Source organism: Pseudorasbora parva, chromosome 15 (genome assembly GCF_024679245.1).
Source record: "Pseudorasbora parva isolate DD20220531a chromosome 15, ASM2467924v1, whole genome shotgun sequence".
Lineage (NCBI taxonomy): Eukaryota > Metazoa > Chordata > Actinopteri > Cypriniformes > Gobionidae > Pseudorasbora > Pseudorasbora parva.
This window is the reverse complement of record NC_090186.1, coordinates 7547139-7570855: the sequence shown is the minus strand read 5'-3', so window position 1 is coordinate 7570855 and position 23717 is coordinate 7547139. Positions and strand designations below refer to the sequence as shown.

General features: G+C 38.6%; 1 protein-coding gene across 1 annotated transcript in view; it reads left to right on the top strand.

Moving 5' to 3' along the window:
- The window catches only part of scfd2 (sec1 family domain containing 2), a 171697-nt gene that overhangs the window by 27575 nt on the left and 120405 nt on the right, over nt 1-23717 (top strand). Inside the window, exon 4 of the mRNA XM_067416944.1 lies at nt 9086-9261. Within this exon, the coding sequence (XP_067273045.1) occupies nt 9086-9261 (176 nt within the window). The remainder of the gene's footprint in view (nt 1-9085; nt 9262-23717) is intronic.

The following is a 23717-nucleotide window of genomic DNA, read 5'->3' as shown; positions in this document are numbered from 1 at the left end:
CAGAGATTTTCCACAATGCCTAGTTTTAGCTAAACAATATTATTGCAGCTGCTTTCCAACAGTTTTAGTGTACAGTAACAACTTTCTTTAAAGGAAGTGTATGCAAGATTGTGGCCAAAACTGGTACTGCACTCACTTTCAGATCTCCCCCTCCACCCTGACTCGAGGTGGCCAGATGCTGCAGGATTCAGCAGGAGCGTTTGTAGCTGCTGCTGTGCAAACTAGAGCAGATCTGGCAACCCGGATGCCGAAACACTACTGACTTCGTGACTGGTTGATAGGCGGAGGGCGGAGCTTCAGGCCAAAACACATGTCATCATCAACATCAGTTGAGGGCTGCAACAACAACTTTTAAATGACAATATCCTGGCCGGACTACTGTTGTCAGTGATATAAGTATTTGAAATTAACATGATTTCTTAATGTCTAGTGACATATCAGGGCCATTTTATGATTAATTGAAATACATTTCTTGCATACAGTTCCTTAACCAGTTTTAGTGTTTCCACCAGGCTTCATTAGTTTAGTTTAACAGTATTAAGTTTTAGCTAGTTTAGTGTAACAGTTGTTTTTCAGAAGGTTTTGATTAGTTTAAGTGAACAGTTTTAGTCAGTATAGTTGAGCAATATGGCAACAGCTTTCCATAATTTTTTTTTGTTTAGTGCAACAGTTTTAGAGTGTGTTCAGACTTGACAGGTTTGGTTAGATTCAAATGAGCTCTGGAGCAATTGCTCTGTTAGTGTGGTTCATTTAATGAAGTGTGAACGCTACCATCCAAACCTTGGTGTGCACCAAACAAGCACAAGAAACCCTTGAAAAGGTGGATCTCAGTCCGCTTCCAAACTGTTGCCAACATGAACGTGAAACGTGCATCGCTCACAGCATTGTTTTTGGATGTTCATAAAATCCTGTCGCAAAATATACAGCATCAACTTTTTAAAATTATTTTTTAGGTTCAGTGTTAAAAAGGAATGTGAAGCAAACCGGGGCTAAATGTAAAATTGTATTTTTTGGTACAGAAAAGTGAACTACAAGTGTGAACCAACACACAAATAATTAGTTGAATCTGAATATCTTACAAAAGCATAAGTCTCTTAAGGAGAGACCAGTCGTTATACATCATCTGAAAACTGAATAAATAAGCTTTCCATTGATGTATGGTTTGTTAGGATTAGACGATATTTGAAAATCTAGAATCTGAGGGTGCAAAAACAAAAAACAAAAACAAACAAAAATTATATTGAGAAAATCACCTTTTAAAGTTATCCAAATTAAGTTTTAAGCAATGCACATTACTACTAATAATACATTTTTGTATATTTACAATAGGAAATTAGGAAAATAAAATATCTTCATGGAATATGATATTTACTTAATATCCTAATGATTTTTTGCATTAAAAGAAAAATCTATAATTTTGACCTATACGATGTATTGTTGGCTAAATGCACAAATATACCTGTGCGACTGATGACTGGTTTTGTGGTCTTGGGTCATAAGGGACAGAGGGACAGTTCATTGGATTATAAAGCCTCACTGTAAAAAAATATTGTGGGTTTAACTTAAAAGTAAGTAACCTGGTTGTCTTATTTTTTAGTTTGTTGAAATACAAAATTTGAGTTGATACAATAAAGGAAAGTGGTTTAATAAATAGAAACGTAAAATATTTTTGTATCTGAACCACATAAAAAATGTGATAAATCATGAAAATAGCACAATTTGGCATGTTTCACTGCGTCATCACAAATAAAACACACACAATTATCTAACATGCTTACAAACTCTTTTAATATTTGAATAAAAAATATTTAGGCAACCAGGTAACTTATTTTTGAAGTAAGTTTTTGCAGTGCTCTAAACTGACTCTCACACAGCAGGTCACCTCATTTATGGTCTTACGAATGCAAACAACACAGCCCTTTTTCAGTGTCTGTGTCTTGTTTTTTTGTTTTTTGTTTTTGCATATTTAACTGTCATATTTATTCTATAAATTGAGTGTCCTTCTGATTAGTATGACAACATCCACATCTATCGCTGTGTTTTCTGTTTAGGAGAGAAAGAGAATATTATGATACCTATATGGATTTGTATTACTAAACATTCTGATTCAAAAACACACTGGGCTGTTCTTCCAAAGCACACGCACTATTACAGTACAGAAACTTTAGCCAACCTTTCTCACTGGATCACAGTTATTTCCTGATCTCCAAGCCAACAGAGCTTTTACAATGCCAGAACAATCATACTGCGTATCAAACAGAACAAGTAACACACACACACACATACAGTATTTTTCTTTGCAGTGCATGCACAGCTGTTATAGATCTTGTTTTGCTTCGATTTGTAGCATCAGATGCATTATTCTGATGGGTTGTCGTAAAATGTGCCCTGGTGGTCTTCATTTGTGCATGTATGTGAACTCTGGTGGTCTTTTTTTGCCATGTGAGCTTGCTTGTCTGCGTGTACATACTCTGGATCATTGCTGCCCTGTGTGTGTTTATGTACGTTCTGCCCTTGTTGCATGGTCATGTGATGGTTAGTCCTCCGTGTCTGAATTATTTCTCTTCCAGCTTTCGGTCTGCTTGGAACAACTCACCCTCTCTCTCTCTTCTCTCTCTTTCCTGGTAAAGTTGTGCCCGGCACATTATGCTTTGTGATTCTTTGGTATTTTGCTAGAGCTTTCTAATGCTGACTCAATCTATAATAGCCCTTTTCAGTCTTTGGATATTTCTGGAACAAAATCCATTTTCTCAACATTATTTTATGAGCTGGTAAAATGTGATTGGCCTTTCTAGACAGTGCCACCATTTTCCCTAACCCAGCTACCCTCAAAATGTGGCCGTAGACATCAGAGCACTGCATTTTTTCCTGATTCATTGCATACAAATGAGCTGGCGAAGGGTTCATTATTGAGAAAAAGGCTTTATGGGGTTAGTGGTTCTGCCTTTTTGGATTAGCTTGACTGTCTTTTTGTTTTGCCAGTTGTCAAACAGATTTCATTTGCATCTGCTCTCTGCCCTGCAGAGATTTTTAGGCAATTAGTTTGCAGTAGTTGGAGAAGGTTCTAGACCCATAAACTAAACCATCTCCAGACTTGCACATCCAGATTTTACTGCAGTTCTGGAGGTCAGTTGTCCTGCTTACCCCCACCTAGAGTTTGATTTTTTTTTTTTGCAAGTATGCGGTCATGTCCTATTTCTAATAATAATAATATAATAATAATATATTTTATTTGTAAAGCCCTTTTCATAGTTAAAAACAATCCCAAAGTGCTAAACATAAAAGAAAAATAAAAAAAAGAGAAATTGTAATTTTTGTAGACTTTTGCCAGGAATCCCAAAAAAGAGAGCGTTGCTGTAGTAGAGGCTGGATGAAATAAAAGCATGGACAAGTTTTTCAGCATTTTTCAGTATTTCTACACTTGACATCTTATTAACAGTTGTGATTTTCATTGCTTTCTATTTTTTAATTCATTTCCACAGCTCAATTAAGTGTTTCTTGATAGGCATGGTTACAAAATGCAAATAAAATTTGTGAAATTTGGGCCATAATGGGGTTGGAGCCATCTTGTGATCCTGTCATCTTAAGAAAATGACCCTCAGGAGAACCACAGGGCTCTGTGCTCAGTCCGCCAATGATTCAGTCTCAGTCTTCTATCATGTAACCGCCCTCTGGATGTCTGCCTGATTTTTGCTTTTGGTGCATTGCTTGTTCTAGTAATTTTCTAGCCAGCTTTGAATCTGTCTGCACTCTTTCTGTCTCTTGTTTGCTCTTGGCTGGGCTGAAGCAAACATTGGCTGCATTGGAGGATATACTCCCACTTCTGGGGCTGGTTTATAGCATCAACATGGCAAAGTGACTCTATGTGTGCATGTGAACCCAAAAATGTCTGAAAATATGAAAATATTCCATTCCACAGTTGATCCGTGATTCGTACGGTCCAGGCTGCGTGGTTCAGCACGCATGTTTTGTGGATTAATTTTTACCATCAATTCGGTACTTGAAAGCTGTAAACTGTGTGCACAGCACAGCCGGACACACCCGAAGGGCGCGCCCATAGAGAGGCGTGTTTCAGAAAGAGTGCGAAAAGTGGATTTATTCCTCTTTTACATCTCCATGCGCATAAATGTACACATACACACAAAATTATGTCTAAATACCAGTCTCTTGGCAATAGTGTTCTTGGTCTCGAGACCGGTCTTAAGACCTTTTTTTTTTTTTTGAAAGTCTTAGTCTTGTCTTGGCCCCAGTGCCGTTTCTAGGCATAGGCAAACTAGGCGGTCGCCTAGGGCGCCAACAGCTGGGGGGCGCCAATGAGCCCCCGCCCCAACAAGATTTTTTAGTTATTTCATATATTTTTTATTATTAATATTTCGTACTTTTGCTATTTCGAGGCATTATGATTAGTTGCGATTTTTGGAGTGAAGTCGCCATGGTGATAGTGGCGCTGCTGTAATGAAAAAAGATCATGTAGAGGGCGGCAGGGAACGTCGTCATCCGTGGCGTTGTAACGCTTGTGTCCGAGTGAAAAATGTGGATAGCTCACTTAATGTAACTGGAGTGGATGTAAACACGGAGGCGATTAACATCACTTTATTCCCCGCTGAATTCTCATAATAATCCCCACACATGGGAGCTCAAGACTCAGTGCGCACCATAGCACATACACAAAATGCAGACTTCGTTTGCAGGGAGCGCGCGCAACTCTTAAAGGGGCCACACTATATTTCTACTCATTACAGCGTGCTTTAGTTTCATCATCATGAAAAGGTCAAAGCCATCAGGGGATCAGTATCGTAAAAAGAAATATACAGGTATGTTAGCCTTATTGGTTACTTGTAGGACTTGTTCTCTACTAAGCTGGTCGCTCTATCATAAGGTTGAGCAAAACATTACACTGAATATTAGTACTGGACGGACCACACGCCATGCTCATTTCAGGTGCAGAACATTATAGCAGTTCATTTGAATACATTTTTTTTTTTTTTTACATCAGAGATAGCTGTTTAGTGTAAATTGATCAAGTAGGCTAATACTGTCATAACCATGGGCCTCACTAGGCGCTTTTTTATGAACTTATGCATCAGCCCCCCCTAAAAAAAAAAAGTAAAAAAAAAAAAAGTTTAAAAAAAAGAAGGGGGGGGGGGGGGGGTGCAACATATGAATCTTGCCTAGGGTGCCAGAAAGGCTAGAAACGGCCCTGCTTGGCCCCATCTGCATTTCTCCTCAGTCTTGTCTTGTTCTCAGACTTAGAGGACTCTGGATTTTATCTCAAGACCACAACTGGCAAGATATCACTATATTGCCGGTACATTGTCTAATTTAACATCATTAATGTAATTTGATGTAAAACGTACTGCTTAAAATGCAATCAATACTTCTTTGTAATGTAATTTCTTTTGTCACTGTGCTGCTGGGTTCAAAATCAATGCAGCATTGTCTCAAAAATGCCCAAAATGAATACATTGGTCTGGGGAGTCTGCTCTGTATTTTCTACTGCACAAGAGGCGTGATCAACGAGCATTATTTGAATGAGTCTGTATGCAATTGGACAGTCCTTCAACCAATCAGAGCACAAGATGCGTGATCAACGGGAAACGACCCATCGCTTCTTTATCCATCATCATGTTAATGCCCGCCAATAGCGTGCCAGGTTGATAAGCCAGTCTGTGATTGGTTCCTGCAAATGTGTAACAGAAGCAGTAGAAATGAATGCACAGGTTTCCAAACTGAGTTGCCGGGCGAAATCAAATTGTCGACAGTTCAGGCTGGGTTTACCCAGTCTAATGCCCACAATATTCTGAGATTTCGTTGTTTTAATAACATAGAATATAATTAAGCAATATCAAAAAAGCAAGAGAGCTGTTTTCATGAATATAAGTGTGACTGCAAATTATACTGATTTACACAAATGTTCAATAAACAAGAAGTTAATATGAAATTACAAATTTTAAACGGTGTCTTTGCTAATTTCGCAACATTTCATTATTAAATAATTATCTGATATGTACAAATCGTTTGAATAAATGATTCAGTGACTGTTAAATAATGTTAATGTTTTATTGTTAAATTAATCTGAACATTCTATATGCAGGTGTAATTGTACCAATTCACATGCAACTTCTGTGCCATGAATTTATTGTTAGTGATTTGATTGGGAACAGCGCTATGGTGTCTTACTATTATAATTGTATTTATTCATTAAATATGAGTAATTTTTCAGAGAGTAGATGTGGATCTTTAAGATTAATTTGAGGAGTACTGGTCTTGGTCTTGGTCTCGTCACAAGCTGGTCTTGGTCTTGGATTAGGTGGTCTCGACAACAACACTACTGGACAAGTATTCCTGCTAACCAACCCGTTCTCACTCCCAAGTCGTCAAAATCCGAAGCATGGTCAAGTGCCTTCTGCGTCACAATGAAGACGCTAAAGGTGCCCCTAGGCGTCATTTTTCGATGCGCTGGGCGCTCCATTCATTTCAATAAGAAACCTTTGGCGTCATACACAGACACATTTAATTCTTTGCGTTTGTAAAAGCAGAAATGATTTTATCAATATTTAAAGGCTACTTTTATATTTTGGAGCAACTAACCCAACTCCTACCCTAAACCTTCCCACATCTTAACAATATAAAACACATAACAGGCAAATAAAATGTACAGTCACACATATTTATTGCAAAAACTGACCAAAACAGTATAAAAGTATTAACTCATGTTGCATTCCAAGTCTTCTGAAGTCATACGATGTCTTCATGTGAAGAACTGAGTTGATCTTGATGTTTTAATCGTTGAAATGATGATCCCGCTGCCCCGTGAACGAACTCATTCATAACTCATTCAAATAATTCAAAAGACTCCTGAGCATGACGCAACCGGTCACAAGACACACGAGAGCCAATGACATTTTACAATCAATGCTGACGTAATGACGCAATTGGTCACAAGACATACGAGAGCCAATGACATTTCACTATGAAACTTCAAGTAACGGTCGGCAATATTTGAAATTTGTTGTGTTCATGCTCTTCGGCGGCTGGAGATACTGATCGCTTTTGGGGGATTTCTTCATGCAAATCAATCGTTTGGCCTCAGAAAACTTGGATTATTTAACTTTTTTGAATAACTTGTGGATGCAGTCGTATGTTATATCCTGTGTTTTATATCATGTTCACACAAATGGGTAGGTTTAGGGATGGGGTGGGGTTGGGTTACATGTTAAAACGTGTCTAAATAGTGTAAATAAAATAAATGTAAATGAAATTATTCTTGCTGATTTAATTGAGAAGCACACTCCAACATGACATAATGGCAAAATTATAAACCAATACAAAATTTCAATAAATAAATCAAAAAATAAATTTCACCATGACGATAATATTCCCACACCCAGTGCATCTGACGCCAAAGGTTTCTCATTATAATGAATGGAGCACCCAGCTCGTCGAAAAATGACGCAGAAGGCACTTGACCATGCTTCGGATTTTGATGACTTGGGGGTGAGAACGGGTTGTGCTAACACAGTCGGTTATATCTTAAGTAAATGTAATAGAGTTGAGAAAGAAATTGGATGTGTATCATTATATTGGATCCGTACATTCAATCTTAAAGTGACAGCAACATATAAATACCTGCTGTTAAGTCATTAATGTTAATCAAACAACAAAACAGCTTCAACAAAGAGTCATTTATATTTCATTTATACAAAAAAAAAAATTCAGTTTCTGTTTTCGGCCAAGAGCATCCAGAATTTTCAGTTTGGGCTCAGAATTTTAATTTCCGTGCATCCCTTAACTGTAAAAAAACGAAATCATTATTATTCCAATTGAAAATTTTCTAGTGACTGATCACTTCTATATTTTTCATTTGGCCGAATTGAAATTCTGTGAATTGATGCAATTTAATTCACAGAAATTCAATTCAGCCAGTCACTTGAAAATTTTCAATTGGAGACCTGATTTTTTTTTTTTTTTTTACAGTGTAGAAATTTTCTTTTTTGTTGTTGTTTTTTCATATTTATTATTATCTTACAGGATAACCAAACAGTTAAAAAGACAGAGATGTAATGAGCTTCTGAACTACATGAAATATCTTTCTCATTCCCCCTCCAGGGTCAGTGAGGATGTGTTTCTGTGTTGGAGTGTTATAAACATTATAAACTGTGCCAGTGTAATAAATAAGCTCAGAAGAGTATACATCAGCCTAAATGACATATACACTAATCATTTTGGCTTGTATCTCATACATGATGTTACATTACCAAGCAGTGTGAACTTTACATCCATCGTTCTTTCAGACGCACAGTCTCAACACAGATGGAGGAACTAAAGGAACTAAACATTTTGTGGTTTGGTGGTGTGTTTGAACATCGATGTGTGCTGATAGTGATCATTTTCCGATAAAAATGATGTCCTCTGCCTCCCACGGTGTGTCTGTTTAGGTATTAATCTGTTAAAGAAAAACTCAATAAACCCCTGCTTTGATTAGCATTGGAAGGTCTAAATAATTCTAGAGAATCAATTCATTTGAATGGTCTGTTTCAATAAAGTGGTTAAGACCATTCTTTTAGATGCGTTCATACAATTTCTCATGAGGTATTTTATGTTTGAAAAAGAATGATTCATTTACAATTTAGGCATCATGTTATACTTTCACTTAGTAAAGATGGTTTTACTTTGTAATTCATAGTTAATTTGATTTCAATCGTTAAAATATGCATACATTCGCAAGTAAACTTACACACACAGTGAGTTATGTTGAGTCAGTTCCTAGTGATAATATTATGGTGTGGTTTAGTATCATAAGCACTGGTGAGTTTGACACACTGAAGAGACTGTTCTACAGGATGACTTTTTTTTCCTTTACCATAGCGTGTGTGTGTGTGTTCCCAGTAAATTTGTCTGTTGGCAATGAATTTTCATTGAAGTACTTTTTCTCTGGGGTTCAAGCTATATTTGAAGTTTTGTTTGACACCAAAGATACAGTTGAAGGTAAACACTGAATTCAGAATGACTGAATGTTGTTTTATGAAACTGTTGAATCCAGACAACTCGAATAAGATGCTGATGTTTTTCTTTCTTTTCTCAGGGCGGGTGACAGCCGAACAGCTTTGTTCATACGTTCAGTTGTTTCGGGACAGTTGGAGGGCTCTGGAAAGTCACAGCGGGGTCCTGCAGCTGGGACTGGCTGCCGCTCAAGCTCTCCGCCATCCCGCTCTCCCGTGCTGGGACTCCTGCCTTGCTTTTGAGAGACTCCTCCTGCAGGTTAGCCAATCACACAGCTCACTGATCTGTCAATAACAGGCTGTGGACTTCTATATGACATCCTCAATGAGATGTGCTACATATCTCCATCTCTATTGTGAGAGTTGAAGATGAAGGGATTTCTCTAGGCCTCTCCTTCACGGTCTCTTTGTCTGGTACATACTGTTCAGGTATTCATGGCTCTAAAGGACAATCGATATTTGCTGAAACTGCACCTTAAATCTCAGAAGATCACCAGAAATCATGTTAAAACAGTTATGCGCCCTGAAGTACCCACCTCCATTTATATTGAAGGTGGATAATCTGAAATAAGTTCATAGATAATTATTTTTTCGGTTGGCACTGTTCAGGGACAGTAGTCACGTAAAGCTCCTGGATGTTTAATAGATTTCACAGGAGTGTATTCTAGCGTTTCAGTCATCACTATAAATATATACAGTACTTTATTATTAGCCATGGGAATCTGGCATCCCCCCATCCATTGAACCATCCTTATTTCATTTATCTGTACATTCATACTTTTATTCACCCATCCATCCATTATTCAATTCATCTGTCTGCAGTATTCATTTATAGATTCATTTATAGATTCATTTATTCATGCATCCATCCATCCCTGCCTCCATCCATCCATCCATTCACTTATTTATCACTTATTTATTCGTCAATCATCCACAGAACCATCCATCAATCTACTCATGGGTCTACTAATTCATCCATTTATTCATGCATCCACCCATCCACTCATTTATTCATTTATCCGTCCATCTGCTGATCCATCCATCAATCCACTTATCCATCTATCGATTCATTCATCCATTCACTTATTTATCTTCTGATCATCCATTTATCCACCCACTGATCCATCCATCCATTCATCTATCAATCCATCTATTGATTCATTCGTCCATTCACTTATCCATCTACCATTCCATCCATTCATCATTCACTTATTTATCTTCTGATCATCCATTTATCCATCTACTGATCCATCTACTCATTCATTCATCCATCTGTCCATCCACTCATTTATTCATTCATCATCCATCCACCAACCCATCCATCAATCCACTCATCCATCCATCCATCCATCCATCCATCCATCCATCCATCCATCCATCCATCCATCCATCTATTCATTCATTCATTCATTCATTCATCCATCCATCCATCCATCCATCCATCCATCCATCCATCCATCCATCCATCAATCCACTCATCCATCAATCTATCGATTCATTCATCCATCCATTCACTTAATCTTCTGATCATCATTTATCCATCTACTGATCCATCCATCAATCCTCTCATCCATCTACCAATTGATCCATTCATCCATCTATCATCTAACAATTCATGCATCATCCAGTCACTTATTTATCTTCTGATCATCCATTTATCCATCTACTCATTCATTCGTCCATCATCCACTGATCCATCCATCAATCCACTCATTGGTCTACTAATCCATCCATCCGTACATACGTCCATCCGTACATGCGTACATACATGCATACATACATCCATTCACTCATCCATCTATCCAGACGACTAACCAACTCTGTGTATCTTTGTTCTGATGAACAAAGGCTTGTTTTGAACAAACATTCGTGATACTAATGTTACATTATTGAAATGATCAGAATATCAGGTTCTCTGTATATACATTTTTGATTTAAGCTGATGGTTGTGTTCTGCTGTTGGTAATCTTCTCTGTATAGTTTACGCTGGTGTCTGCAGGTGCAGTGAGTGAGTAAACAGTCTAAACAGCCTAACTGGCAACAGCACTCAGTAAACACTCTGTGTTTGGCTTTGGGGAAAAACAGAGAGATTCTTTAAGCATCAGTAGAGTTGTGAGGCAGCTTGGATTGGAGTACTCCAGTGGGTGTTTAGCTCTCTGAGGATGCAAAGTGAAAAGGAAATGCTTTCACTGAGGCCCGTCTGGGGCGGATACACGCGTGTGCATCACATCACAGGTCAAGGGTCAAATATGTTGAGGACAGAGGGAGTAAGGGAGACGTGGGTAGAGAAATGACAGAGACCTTAATGAGAAATGTGGAAAACAGCGAGCCAAGCGAGAAGAAAAAGCAAAATGAAGGTCTTCAGAGAGATTTAAGGGGGGAAAAAAATATTAGCTTATCAAAACATCTTAACCACACTAGAACATGTAAAAAAGAGCGTTCCAGACTAATATCCTCTCGCTCCTCCGTTATTAGTTTTCACAGGCTGTTTTTGATGGAGTTTCTGGTTCCTGTGGCCGTAAAGAGATCAGCAGGAAAGCTCAGCCCATAGGAACTCATTAAAACAAATCAGGAAAAACACAAGGCAGAAATAGGCCAGATTGGCCGCATCAGCCAAACCGCCAAACAGCTAAACAGCAATCAGCACTCAAGCTTATAAACCTTCAACTTTCTAGTGGGGGGGGGGGGTTTACTAACATGTAAAACATTATGCTAATCACTTGTTTGCAACCAAGCTATATAAAAAAAGAGCAGCACTACCTAATGCATGCTGCATCTCTGCTTTTATTACACTATATTGTCATTACAGTTCATGTGCACGTAAAGGCATACGTCCCAAAAAAAAAAAAAAAGTCATTTAAAACTTGTATGACTTTCTTTCTTCTGCGAAACACAAAGAAGACATTTTTAAAGCCTGTGGGGTCGAAACAATATTGACTGGACAATGGATTTTGTGTGTGTGTGTGTGTGGGTGGGGGGTGGGGGGGTGGGTGTATTTAAAATATCAGATTTCTGTTTAAATGTTTGGAAGTGTTTAGAGAGGCGATGTGCATTGGACAATATTACTATAAGTATGTGATGTACACATTACTGCTCAAAAGGGTGAGATTTTTTATGGAAAGAAATTAATAAGTAAATACTTTTATTTAACATGGATGCATCAAATTGTTGTGACAGTAAAAGTGACAGTAAAGACCCTTGTTATGAAATGGTTGAGTAATGAAAGCGCACAAAAAAGAAGAATATACCGGAACAATCTTTAATAATGAATTTATAGTAGAACACAGGAAATCAAAATGGACAACCGAACTCTATCTGAGAGGAGGACGAACAGAGAATGGCTGAGAACAAACAAAGGGAACTAATAAGTTCATGAAAATAGTGACACGTCAGATGTTTTCCTCCAACAGTTAACCAAGTGTTCACTTAAGAACACTTGGTTAACAGATTACTGCGTAAATAATTGTAAACAAAAGACAGATATTTTGAAATACTGTAGTTCAGTGTATATGTGTATGAGGATAGAATGCAGGTGTACAGTATAAAGTCATAAAACATGAAACACTGTGTGTGTGTGTGTGTGTGTGTGTGTGTGTGTGTGTGTGTGTGTGTGTGTGTGTGTGTGTGTGTGTGTGTGTGTGTGTGTGTGTGTGTGTGTGTGTGTGTGTGTGTGTGTGTGTGTGTGTGTGTGTGTGTGTGTGTGCACGCGCATGTGTGCGGGTTTGTGCGGGTTTGTGTGTGTTTGTGTCTGTCTTTGCCCCCAAAAGTTAATATTCAGTAATTAGGCTCTCTCTGGGAAATCAAATATCTGCATTCAGCCTTGAGCGCACAGTGCTAGTTTCTGTTTGCACTCTAAACACCATCCGTAACAAGATCCTTAATTTTCCCCAAAGTAATAAATACGTTCTTTTTCTTCCTCTCTCTCCCCTTGTTTATTATATTTAATTTTATTTTCCATTTGATGTTTTTTTTTCCCCCTCTGATATTTGCAAGCTGGATCTCCGAAACCAGAGGCTGAAATTGTGTTATTGAAAATACTGGCATGAGCCTGGCTCTTTCTTCAGGTCTGCGGTTACCCCTCTCACCCTCCTGGGGTGCAGTATGGGAAAGCTGGACAGTGTTAATAAAGGCACCCATCCAACCAGGCCTCACTCTTCTTCACTGAGTCTATAGATCTCTTCTGAAAACAAGTGCGCTATCTACTGCCTACATAGACAGCATGATCCTAACCATCACGGAAGCTCTTTTGCTTTTAGTGGATCTCATTTGAGTGACAGGTTGTCCCATGCCAGTAAACACTTCATCAGCCAAGAGATGTCACTCCAATAAAAGGTGAAATTATTTGAATTAAAAGATTACAAGGGCACTTGAATAATACAAATATAATAATGATGATGTGCATGGATAATAAACGGTTAGTTCCAGTTCTGATTGATCAATAGCTGGGGTTTTTTTTTATATTCACGGCTGTGACCGCTTCACCCAACTGTTCTGTGTCATCACTGCACAACACCCTTAGCAACCACAATAAGCAACTTAAACATATGTTTGTTCTCATTGATATTCTTTCATTCATTGAAGCTTACTGTATTAGGTAGAGTATTATGAGAGGGAGATTGAGTGAGCGAGTGTATTACCTGCATTTAGATACAGAATTTTTCTTCAGGTTATGTTCATAATATAAAATCAGTTTGAGTGTCTGCTGTGATAAGGTAGCCTGACGTGGTCATACTCAATTCAGAATATGAGTCTGAAACTGCTCCATTGGGCTGTGATTATGAGGCGTGTTTCAACTGAACTAGGAAAGACTTCAATTGGACAGACCTACAACCAATCAGAGCAACGAAGGTCAAATGTCAACAGAGTTGTCAAATGTCAACAGAGCTCAACTGCACTGTGATGCCAAGTCCGCGTTTTTTCCGTGGGTTCTTTTCTATGTCTGCGAGTTGAAGCGACAATTATGTGATATATAGACCCTGGAGTGCCAAATTTAGCAGGCAACCTTGCCAAATTAACACACATTTTACCTCCCAAACTCCATTTTTTTCACCGGAGAACCCCCCTAGTAGTTGCCGCATTTTGTTGTAAAAACTTGGCAACCCTGTCTGCACACGCGCTGAAATCAGGCTGGAATACACGATCGTTTTAATGATACACAGAGTACTTACTCAATATGATCATCATTTCTGAGAGAAATTGTGATGGTGAATGCATATACAAACAAGCTCTGCTTAGGATTCAAACAAATATAATCCAAGCCCCTTTGATGACGTGCATGATTACGTTACTGTTGATCATCTGTCCGTCATCGGCTAAAGCCCGCCCTGATGATCTCATTGGTCCGAACAGTTTCTGTTCGGGGATAATTACTCCTCTATGGAGCAAGGCCAGACCGAATTGCCCGACCTAAATTTTTTGTGGGCGGGGCTAAATTCGGCTGGCATCCAGGCTAGTGATAAGGAATAGTTCACCCAAAAATGAAAATTGGATGTGTATCTGCTCATCCCCAGGGCATCGGAGATGTAGGTGTGTCTAAGCTAAAAACACGTAGTTCTTTCAAAAATATATGTGCTCATTAATGTATATTTACTTCTTTCAAGTAATAAAGTATTCTCGTAAGTTTATAATATGCCATTGAAAATACATACGGGTGAGGGGTTTGAATGCTGGTCGCCATGTTGCCCCTCCATCTTGAAAGTACATTAGCCAAAGAGGGACATACCCGTAAATTCAAGTTTCGCCTTTCGCATTTTAACACTCGATGGCACCGTGTTGAATGTGAAGAGGGGGATTGCCATGTTAATCTTGGACTAAATCGGCCACCGTAGGAGTTAAGACGAAATCAGAATTGAGAGGAACAGAAACTATTATTCACTGGATGGTCATATACCTTTACACCGCTAGATGGGGGAAAATATCACACAGTGTAGCTTTAAGGTAAAACGCCGGATAGTATATGTGTTCTTTTCACAGAAAAGCTTTGATTGGGGGATTTAAATTAATCTGATTGGTGTCTTATTCCGTGTTCACAAAACGTTTATTATAAAAGTAATTTCAATATAAGTATTTGAGTAACTCACTCATAAAGACAGTCTTTGCCACTACACTCAAAAAAAAAGGAAAACACACATTGTCCAATTTACGTAATCTTATTTTTTGCAATCTAAGCAACAAAATTGGGTTTCTCTTCTAAACATGATTTCTTTGCTTTCAATTAATTTAATTCTCTTAAATGTGCAATCTACTAGATTACATTATTTGGGGTTAATGTGAACCAATCAAGTACTCGAACATGATTTTTGCTGAAAATGTAGTTCCCAGCATGCTTTGCATGGGACTTGACAAAAAGAGTAAACATTTTGAACTTAAGTGTTATTTAATGTGTTTTTTGGGCAAAATTAGATAAGGGGAAGACTTTATATTGTGTAATAGTGTTTAATGTTTAATTATGTTGGAATAATTAGAATCATTCAAATTGTACTGGGTTACCATAGTGGAGAAGAGCGGAGCGATTGCTTATACTGTGGACTGAGACAACACATGCCATTAAAGAGAATCTCATACATAGCATTGACATGTTCATTATGTGCTATGGCTGGCTAACAGAATGAAAGTTAGCTTGTGCAGTCTTATAAATCAGTCAAGTCACCACTAAAATATACTAAACAAACTTTAACAAAATAAGCATGTGATTTGATTAAAAAGTCACGGTCTCAAGCCCCCCTGTGCACACCATTTTGTTAGGAAGCCATACTAAAATCATTTTGAGACTACTCAATTGGGTTACCTGAAAATTACTTCATTCCATGATGTTGAAGTTATGTGAACAAATTGTGTTTGTTTAACTTAATTGAGTCATGTGGAACCAATGCACATGATTAAATCATGTAAATCCAACACACCTTTTTTTTCAGTGTATCTAATGCCGTAAAAATGTAACTTCTCTTGGTGTTCACGGTAGGGGACTATTTTTTGCAGTGGGCTTTTAATGTTTTACTTCATAAAAAAGTTGCATTGATGCATTTTTTTTTTGCCTTTAATATTTATATTGTGTGGTAACCGTTTTATAAAAGCAATAAGCTACTCAAGGCTAGTGCTGTATCGTGAATAGATCACGGCTGATAGAGTTGCAGGCACTCGCAGGCTTCGCGATGTACAAAACAATGCCCCTCAGCCATGACTTATTCATGATACAGCACAGCCTTTTGTACCTAATTGCTTACATAATAAACACTGCAATATTCCATAAAAAAAAGAAAAATAACATTTTTCAATTTGATTTCATGAGTGGCTTTAAAAACAGGAGTTGGCGGGTGACTGTGTCCTTGCTAAAGCTATGGCCTTGGCTGCAGGTAATGCTATGATTTGTTGACTATGGCTGTGAATTTTGACAGGTTTGGTTTCTTTGGCTTCTGCTGTCCCACTAAGATGGTTTTAGAGAAGAGCTTAAAGTTAATAAGCTGACACAAAGCTGAGGAAAGATGGGCATGAGCCTGGTGCGGCTGGTGTGCCGCCCTGGCATGGGGAATGTGTGTATGTTAGAGTGTGTTTGCTGGAGAGGGTGTTGTGGTCAAGAAGAGCTGTCGACAAGTACTCTCTTTCACCCATTCCCGTTACCTCACAGCCCAGCATACAGAGTGTGTAATTATATTCATGCTAAATGTCAGGTTTTTAATTTTTTTTTTCAAAACACCGCCATTATGGTGTCAAACATGTTTTAGGTTAAAAAAAAAAAAGCACTAGAATTATTTAACAGTGTTGTATTTAGTGAAGAAAATGTGAGTGGCTTGCCCATTAATAAGTCTACACCGTGATGCAAGGCATTGTAGGTGGTTGCTTGCTCCTTGCTCAGGTATTGTGGTTCATGTGACAATGAGCGTTCTGCTGGAAATGTCATATTTGCTATGAGATATGACACTCGGATCACGGTTATATCCGTGGAGAACTGTGGTTAATCCGCAGGTCAGGTGGGCCAAGTAATAAAAAACAACCTTCTGATTTATTGTGGGTTCCAGGTAGAGGATAAATCATAAATGATAGAAATATTAATGTTATATCATCAGACATTCATTCGCAGACTCTCATTAAGCGACGCATTGTTTAAGCAGAAATACAAAACCGATCTGAGAGAAATTTCAAAAAGGAGAATTACAAAACAAAAGGACGGAAAAAAGAAAGGAAGAAAATATTCTATGTGAGCGTGTATTAGTGAAGGAACTAACCATGATGAATCTAGTGCTGGGTAGCCTAAATGCACTAGCCTATAATCAGCTTGGGCTGAAGTGTGTGTGTGTGTGTGTGTGTGTGTGTGTGTGTGTGTGTGTGTGTGTGTGTGTGTGTGTGTGTGTGTGTGTGTGTGTGTGTGTGTGTGTTTGAGAAGTTCAGTGACGGTAACAATGACATTCCAATTTAAGTTTCAAGGGAGTAAATCCTGTGTATATAAAGGAAATGTATTTTTGCCAAAGAAGACCTTTTACTTTAGGCACACTGACAAATGATTTATGCATTAACAAAATTAGAGACCTCCGGAAATTGGATCACAGGCGACGCATGTTACTAGCAATTGTAAACAGCAATCAATTTGCCTGACCACTTGTGATCGGATTACCTGAAATGGTTATAAAAGACCCACATGTGTGACTTTAAAGTCCCCCGTAGTCAATCATTTTATCCTGTAACACATATTTGATCACCAAAAATACATATTTATAAAATTTTCTTTAAAAAAATGCCTTAAAATTACCTTGACTGTAACTCTACACCCTTGCTTCATTTCATATACGTGGCCTCATGAATATGCAAATGATCCCCGCCTCCACTCTCTCGTCAGCCAACTGACTGAGTAAAGACTGCACTGAGGTATATTTCTTTAAATACAACGTAGGTCACATAAAGATAATTAATATAATTAGCCTTTTGCTTGAATATGTTATCACACAGCTAATGATGTGTTGCTAGTGTTACACACTAATGTTCCTGTTCACCATCTCAGGCAATTTTTCTTCTAAAAATCAGCATCCTTGAAATTGCTCGAAGGAGAAAGGAATATAGTTCATCATAGCATCATAATATACATAATTCACCCACTATACTGCTAAATGTTCCCCATTTTTCATATCATCAGAAAAATATACCAAGATACCCTGGCTTCTCTTGAAGTTAAAGGAATAGTTCACTTTAAAATGAAAGATTTTTTGAAGAATGTCAGTAACCAAACAGTTAACTGGAGCCATTGACTTCCATAGTATTTTTTTTTCCTTCTATGGCAGTCAATAGCTCCAGTTAAATGTTTGGTTACTGACATTCTTCAAAAAATTCATAAATTCTGTATGAGTTTCTTTCTTCAGCTGAACCCAAGGGATTGTGTTCAGCTGAAGAAAGAAATTCATACAGGTTTGAAACAACTTGAGAGTGAGTAAAGAATGACAGCATTTTCATTTTAAAGTGAACTATCCCTTTAATGATATGCTAAAGCCTGCGTGTTGATGATGTCCGAAACACCAGCGATTTCAAATCATGTTTTTTGAGATCACTGCAGAAAATTCTCAGTTGTTGCACATGGTTTGTCTGAGAGCATACACCACATACAAACACCATTTAAAAACTTAATTGTCACCACAGGGGAATAATGATGCTCTTCTTATCTATATCGATTTAGTGTACGATGTTTTTACGATGGTCTGTGTTGTTGAGGTCCCTCAAAGGGCAGTGGTGCGGGTGGCTGACTGAAGATTTGATTAATTGTGTGGTAAATGTGCTCTTAATACCTCAGCAGTGGACCTGTGACCTTTGACTTCCTCCACCCCACACACTATCAGGGATTCATTCTGCTTGAGCTCAGCTTGAGTCCTGTTTACTTATCAGAACTCTACAAAGGCTTCTGCTCTGATCTCTGTCTTTCTTGTACTGTCTGACATCTAAACCTCCCCTTCTAGTCAAACTCTATATGTAGGCTAAGACTGCGTGGTATGACAGTTAGAGGTAAATGCAATGTTATGTGGCATATTGTTCAGAAGCTTTTCCGCAGTTGAAACTGTTTGAGCGATTACTTGAGAAATGATACATTTCAGTAAGTTGTACTGTACGATCTTTCAACACACCTTTTGATGTTATTGCACGTTTTCTTTATGCTATAACTTGTATTAAAGTGGAAGAAAAGACTCGCCGCTTGAACTAAGGCACTACAGCCATCGCTCGCGTCGCATTTAACAGCATCAAAATGAGATTTTGTGATAATATGGACAGAATTTGAAGCCTGAGACTTTTTTTTTTCTTACCAATAGTAACTAAGTACAAAGCTCTTTACGATTATTGGATGAAACAAATAATGTTTTTTGTAGGGAAAAACAGTGTACCTGGCAACCCTGGCTTGAACTGCGGGTGATTCAAAGAGTCAAATAGAGCCTGCTTTAAAGGACAACTCCGGTGAGAAATGACCCTAGGGGTAATTAACAGATGGTTACCGAGTAGATTATTCTCTGGGATGAGTTTTCATGAAAATCGAATGTAAAGCGTTTTATCTCTAAAAATAGATTCGCTTATAACGCTTGTCTATGGGGCAAAGGGTAGTAAAATTAAATCTGTCACGGACAGGCGCCATCTTGGAAAACAGTCTCGACGAGTCAAGCCACGAACGCTGTGCTAAGTGATAAACTGTGACTTGGAGTCTTATATGGTCCGTTGTTTCCGGAAGAAAGCACTGAACGCAACAGAGAAAATACATAAATAAAAATAAAAATGTCCATGTAATTAGATTTCACAGTCCTTTAAAGGGGGGGTGAAACACTCAGTTTCAGTCAATCTCATGTCAATCTTGAGTACCTATAGAGTAGTATGGCATCCTTCATATCTCCGAAAAGTCTTTAGTTTTATCATATTTATAAAAGAAATATGGGCTGTACCGAGTCTTTCCGGAAAAAACCGAGCACCTGGAGGCGTATCGTGTGGGCGGAGCTAAAGAATGATGAGCGCGCAAAGCGGTGACGTCCTCAAGCGTGGAGAAACCCATCTATCTCAGCTAATACAGATAATGATCCACAATCAAATCTGAGGCTGAAATAAATTGAACAGGAGAAACGGCAACATCAGGATGTCCATCTCTGTGGTATGTACTCTATTTAGGGGCCTTTGTGTGCAGTTTATGAGGACATGATTCGGTTTATGGACTATTGTATGTGACTAGACCTTAGAGGTAGCAAGCAAAACGGTTTTGCACGTCAGAGTCAGAATAGTGTAACGTTATACAGAACAACAATGGAGTAACTGTTAGCGCATTTGAATGACGAAGCACGCGATCGTATCGTTTACTGATGTTTACTCATGCGACGGTAGCCAATAGCAGAGACATTTGAAGTTGATTTACTCACCGGCATCTTCCAAAGCAGGACCGCTCTGTCAAAAACACACTTCTTTGGTATGATTTGGTGAAGTCCTGTGACAGCAGTGACCGTGGAAATCCACTTTGCGACGCGACTGAAGTGATGCCTTGAAGCTTCCCGTCATTTCTGCGTTCAAATCGGTTCAAATGCAGCGCTGCCTTCCCGGAATGCTGTGCTGAAGTGCTGAAGTCGCTCGACGTCACCCATAGGAATAAAGTGGAGCACGGCGCGGCGCGACATAAGTGTTCACGGACGACTGGATCTGCACCTGAGAGACTGTTTACAGCGTGCATTTCCTCTCTCTCCCTCTAGTGACGCGCGCGCACCCTTCCGGGAGAAGAGCCCGTACAGCCCATACAAGGACCTTCCGCTCTATTTAACGTCAACCCGACCCATACTCGAAAAAAACTCGCCGAAACTTGTGAGAAACCGGAAGGAGTATTTTTAACACAGAAATACTCCATCAAACGTCCAACATTAGTTTTTGAAACTTTGTCTATGTTTAGGATGGGAATCCAAGTCTTTAAAGGTGTAAAAAGCTCAGTATGCATGAAACAGCATTTCACCCCCCCTTTAACATATCTTTTAACTGTTAATGTGTTATTGTCGCGTTAACTTTGACAGCTCTAAATTTAACACAAGAACTGTGTGTATGAGTTGCAGTGTTACACGTTTTTCTGCCCCCTTTTAAATGACAGGATATAATTGGCATTGATCATTGGCTATTTTTAAACAATCGACCAATGGCTGATAGTGAAGATAACTGAACTGATACCAATTTTTGGTTGATACATCATTGCATCCCTCCTGAAAGTATACAATATGATGGTAAAATATGTCAGCTGGTTGATATTCTAGGGTTAGCTGTGCATATATTGGCTATTTTATAATGGATTATGTGGTTCATCTAGTCTACCCTTTATATAAATAAATAATCTTTTTTTTTTTTTTTGCACTGATAGTGACTTAAAGTATCTAAGTCAGCAGATTATTGAAAATGGGTGGTAATACATGGCAATGTAATGTATAAAACATTTTGTGGTTGGATTTCTAGCAATCCAATCAGATTTTTGGCATTTGTTCACATACTGTTACCATAGATATATACAGTATATGTTAAAATTACTCCAAAAGTGACAGAAGATTTTAGTCATACCACCAAGATAATGCCAACATTCTTCAACTTGGACACTGTTATTTCTCACATTATATCCCTTATATCTCATGTATCCACAGACGAAACTAATTCTTCGTTCAGACGCGTCAGGAGCCGAATACATCTTTTCTGTGTCTCTTTTTGTTTTTGAAGAGCGATGGATAACGCAAATTTACGCACTCTGTTAAACTGCATCAGAGGCTCCAGGCCGTCATTAACACGCACACAGACAAAGTTATGGCGCTTCACCTTTGACCTCTGAACCTGTAACCCACCCTCAGGTCAACCTGCTCCCCTCTGCCTGGAGCCTGCTGCCTTGTCCTGGATAATATCTGACTGTATGCACACTAACACACACTTTCTGGACAGTTTCTGGGCTTTCTGACCTCACTAACACAACCAGCTTGTTTTGCCTCCTCCATACAAATGCGCGATCGCAGTGGGAGTAAACCGCATGGCGTTGTTACAGTATGAATGTGCTTGTGGCTCATGTGTGCGTGGGGGCGAGCGGATTCGTTTTTGACCTGGTGTCCAAACACCCCTGTTTTTCCTGCTTTTCCTGTCTCAGACATTCAAAAACATCCCTGAAGACCCCCTCGTCCACCCCCCACGTTCCTTTGGACCCGGTCCCAGCTTGCAAGAGTTCCAGTCTCTCTCGCTGTCTTTGTAAATCTGTCACTCTAATGTTTTAATTTGAATCGTTTCATCTCTCTACTGCTTTGAACGTTCATCTGTGGACTTCCTTCTTTATTTCCTCTCATCTCTCTTATCTTATTTGTCTGCAATCTCTAGCTGTGTCTGAGTTCTCTGTCAGAGAATATATTGCATTTGATGAAATGAGTGTAGTATGAATACAGTCTGGACATTCTGCATCTGCCCTATTTGCGTTGTCATGTGATCCACAACTAGGGCTGTCCCCTAATAGTAGACTAACCGTTAATCGGCTAGAATAGGCATAGTCAACAATGATTTTATTAAACTCCACAGGAAGTGTCAAAGTCACGCAATCTGTGAGGGAAAGATCGTTAAAGGAACTGTATGTAAGAAATGTATTTCAGTTAATCATAAAATGCCCCAAAACAATTCAGAGATTTTGCTTTTTTTTTATAGTTAACATAAAATATAATTAATCACAGGACCAAGAGAACTGTTTTCATGACTATAAGCGTGATTGCAAATGATACTGATTATACAAACGTTTAATAAACAAGAAGTTAATATTAAATTTTAATCACCTAATTCAGCAACGTTTCGTTATTAAATGAATTAGCTGCTTTGAACAAATCGTTTGAATAAATGATTCAGTGACTGTTAAATAATGTTAATGTTTTAATGTTAAATTAATCTATGCAAATATCTAAATTATATATGCAGGTGTAATTGTACCAATTTAATTTAACTTCTGTGTCATTCTGTGTATTGTTAGTGATTTGATTGGTAACAGCACTACAGTGACTTACTATTCTAATTGTATTTATTCATTAATTGTATGTCATTTCTCAGACAGTAGATATGCATCTTTAAGATGAATTTGAGGAGTGCTGGTCTTGTCTTGGTCACGCCACAAGCTGGTCTTGGTCTCGACTTGGTCTCGGTTTAGGTGGTCTCTACTACAGCACTGTTGCGTATGCAGGCAGTGAACTGACCTATTGATCGATCTCCATTTAGATCTGTTCTCATCTAAAATGACAGATCTCACAATATACCAGCAGTATATCACATTCAAGAGTTTAATAGATAGAGCACATCATGTAAGACTCTGATAGGAGAAAACGCATGAGAGAAGAATTCTGGCCAGAGTCCAGCCAGTACTTAAGTGTGTGTGAGATGACTTATTTAGCCTGTCCGCCTTCCTGTGTTTAGGGCGAACGGATTACTGCCGGAAACGAGACACAACCCGTTTACTCCTTACAGGAAGTTTCTGTATCTCTCATACTCCCTCTCACTCTCCAGTGTAAACGCCCATTCTCACATATACACACACAACATACATCAACTGACCACACACTGCCTTCATCTATAAAACCCCACAAACACAGAGACGCATGCTCATGTGCAGCTTGCGTCCTTCTCACACACCTGACCTCCTCACACAGCTGTGTTTGTGAAGTAACATCCTTCGTGGATTTGTTTCTCAGTGCCTTTGCATATGACCTGTGCTTATATGGCAGTCTTTTTGTG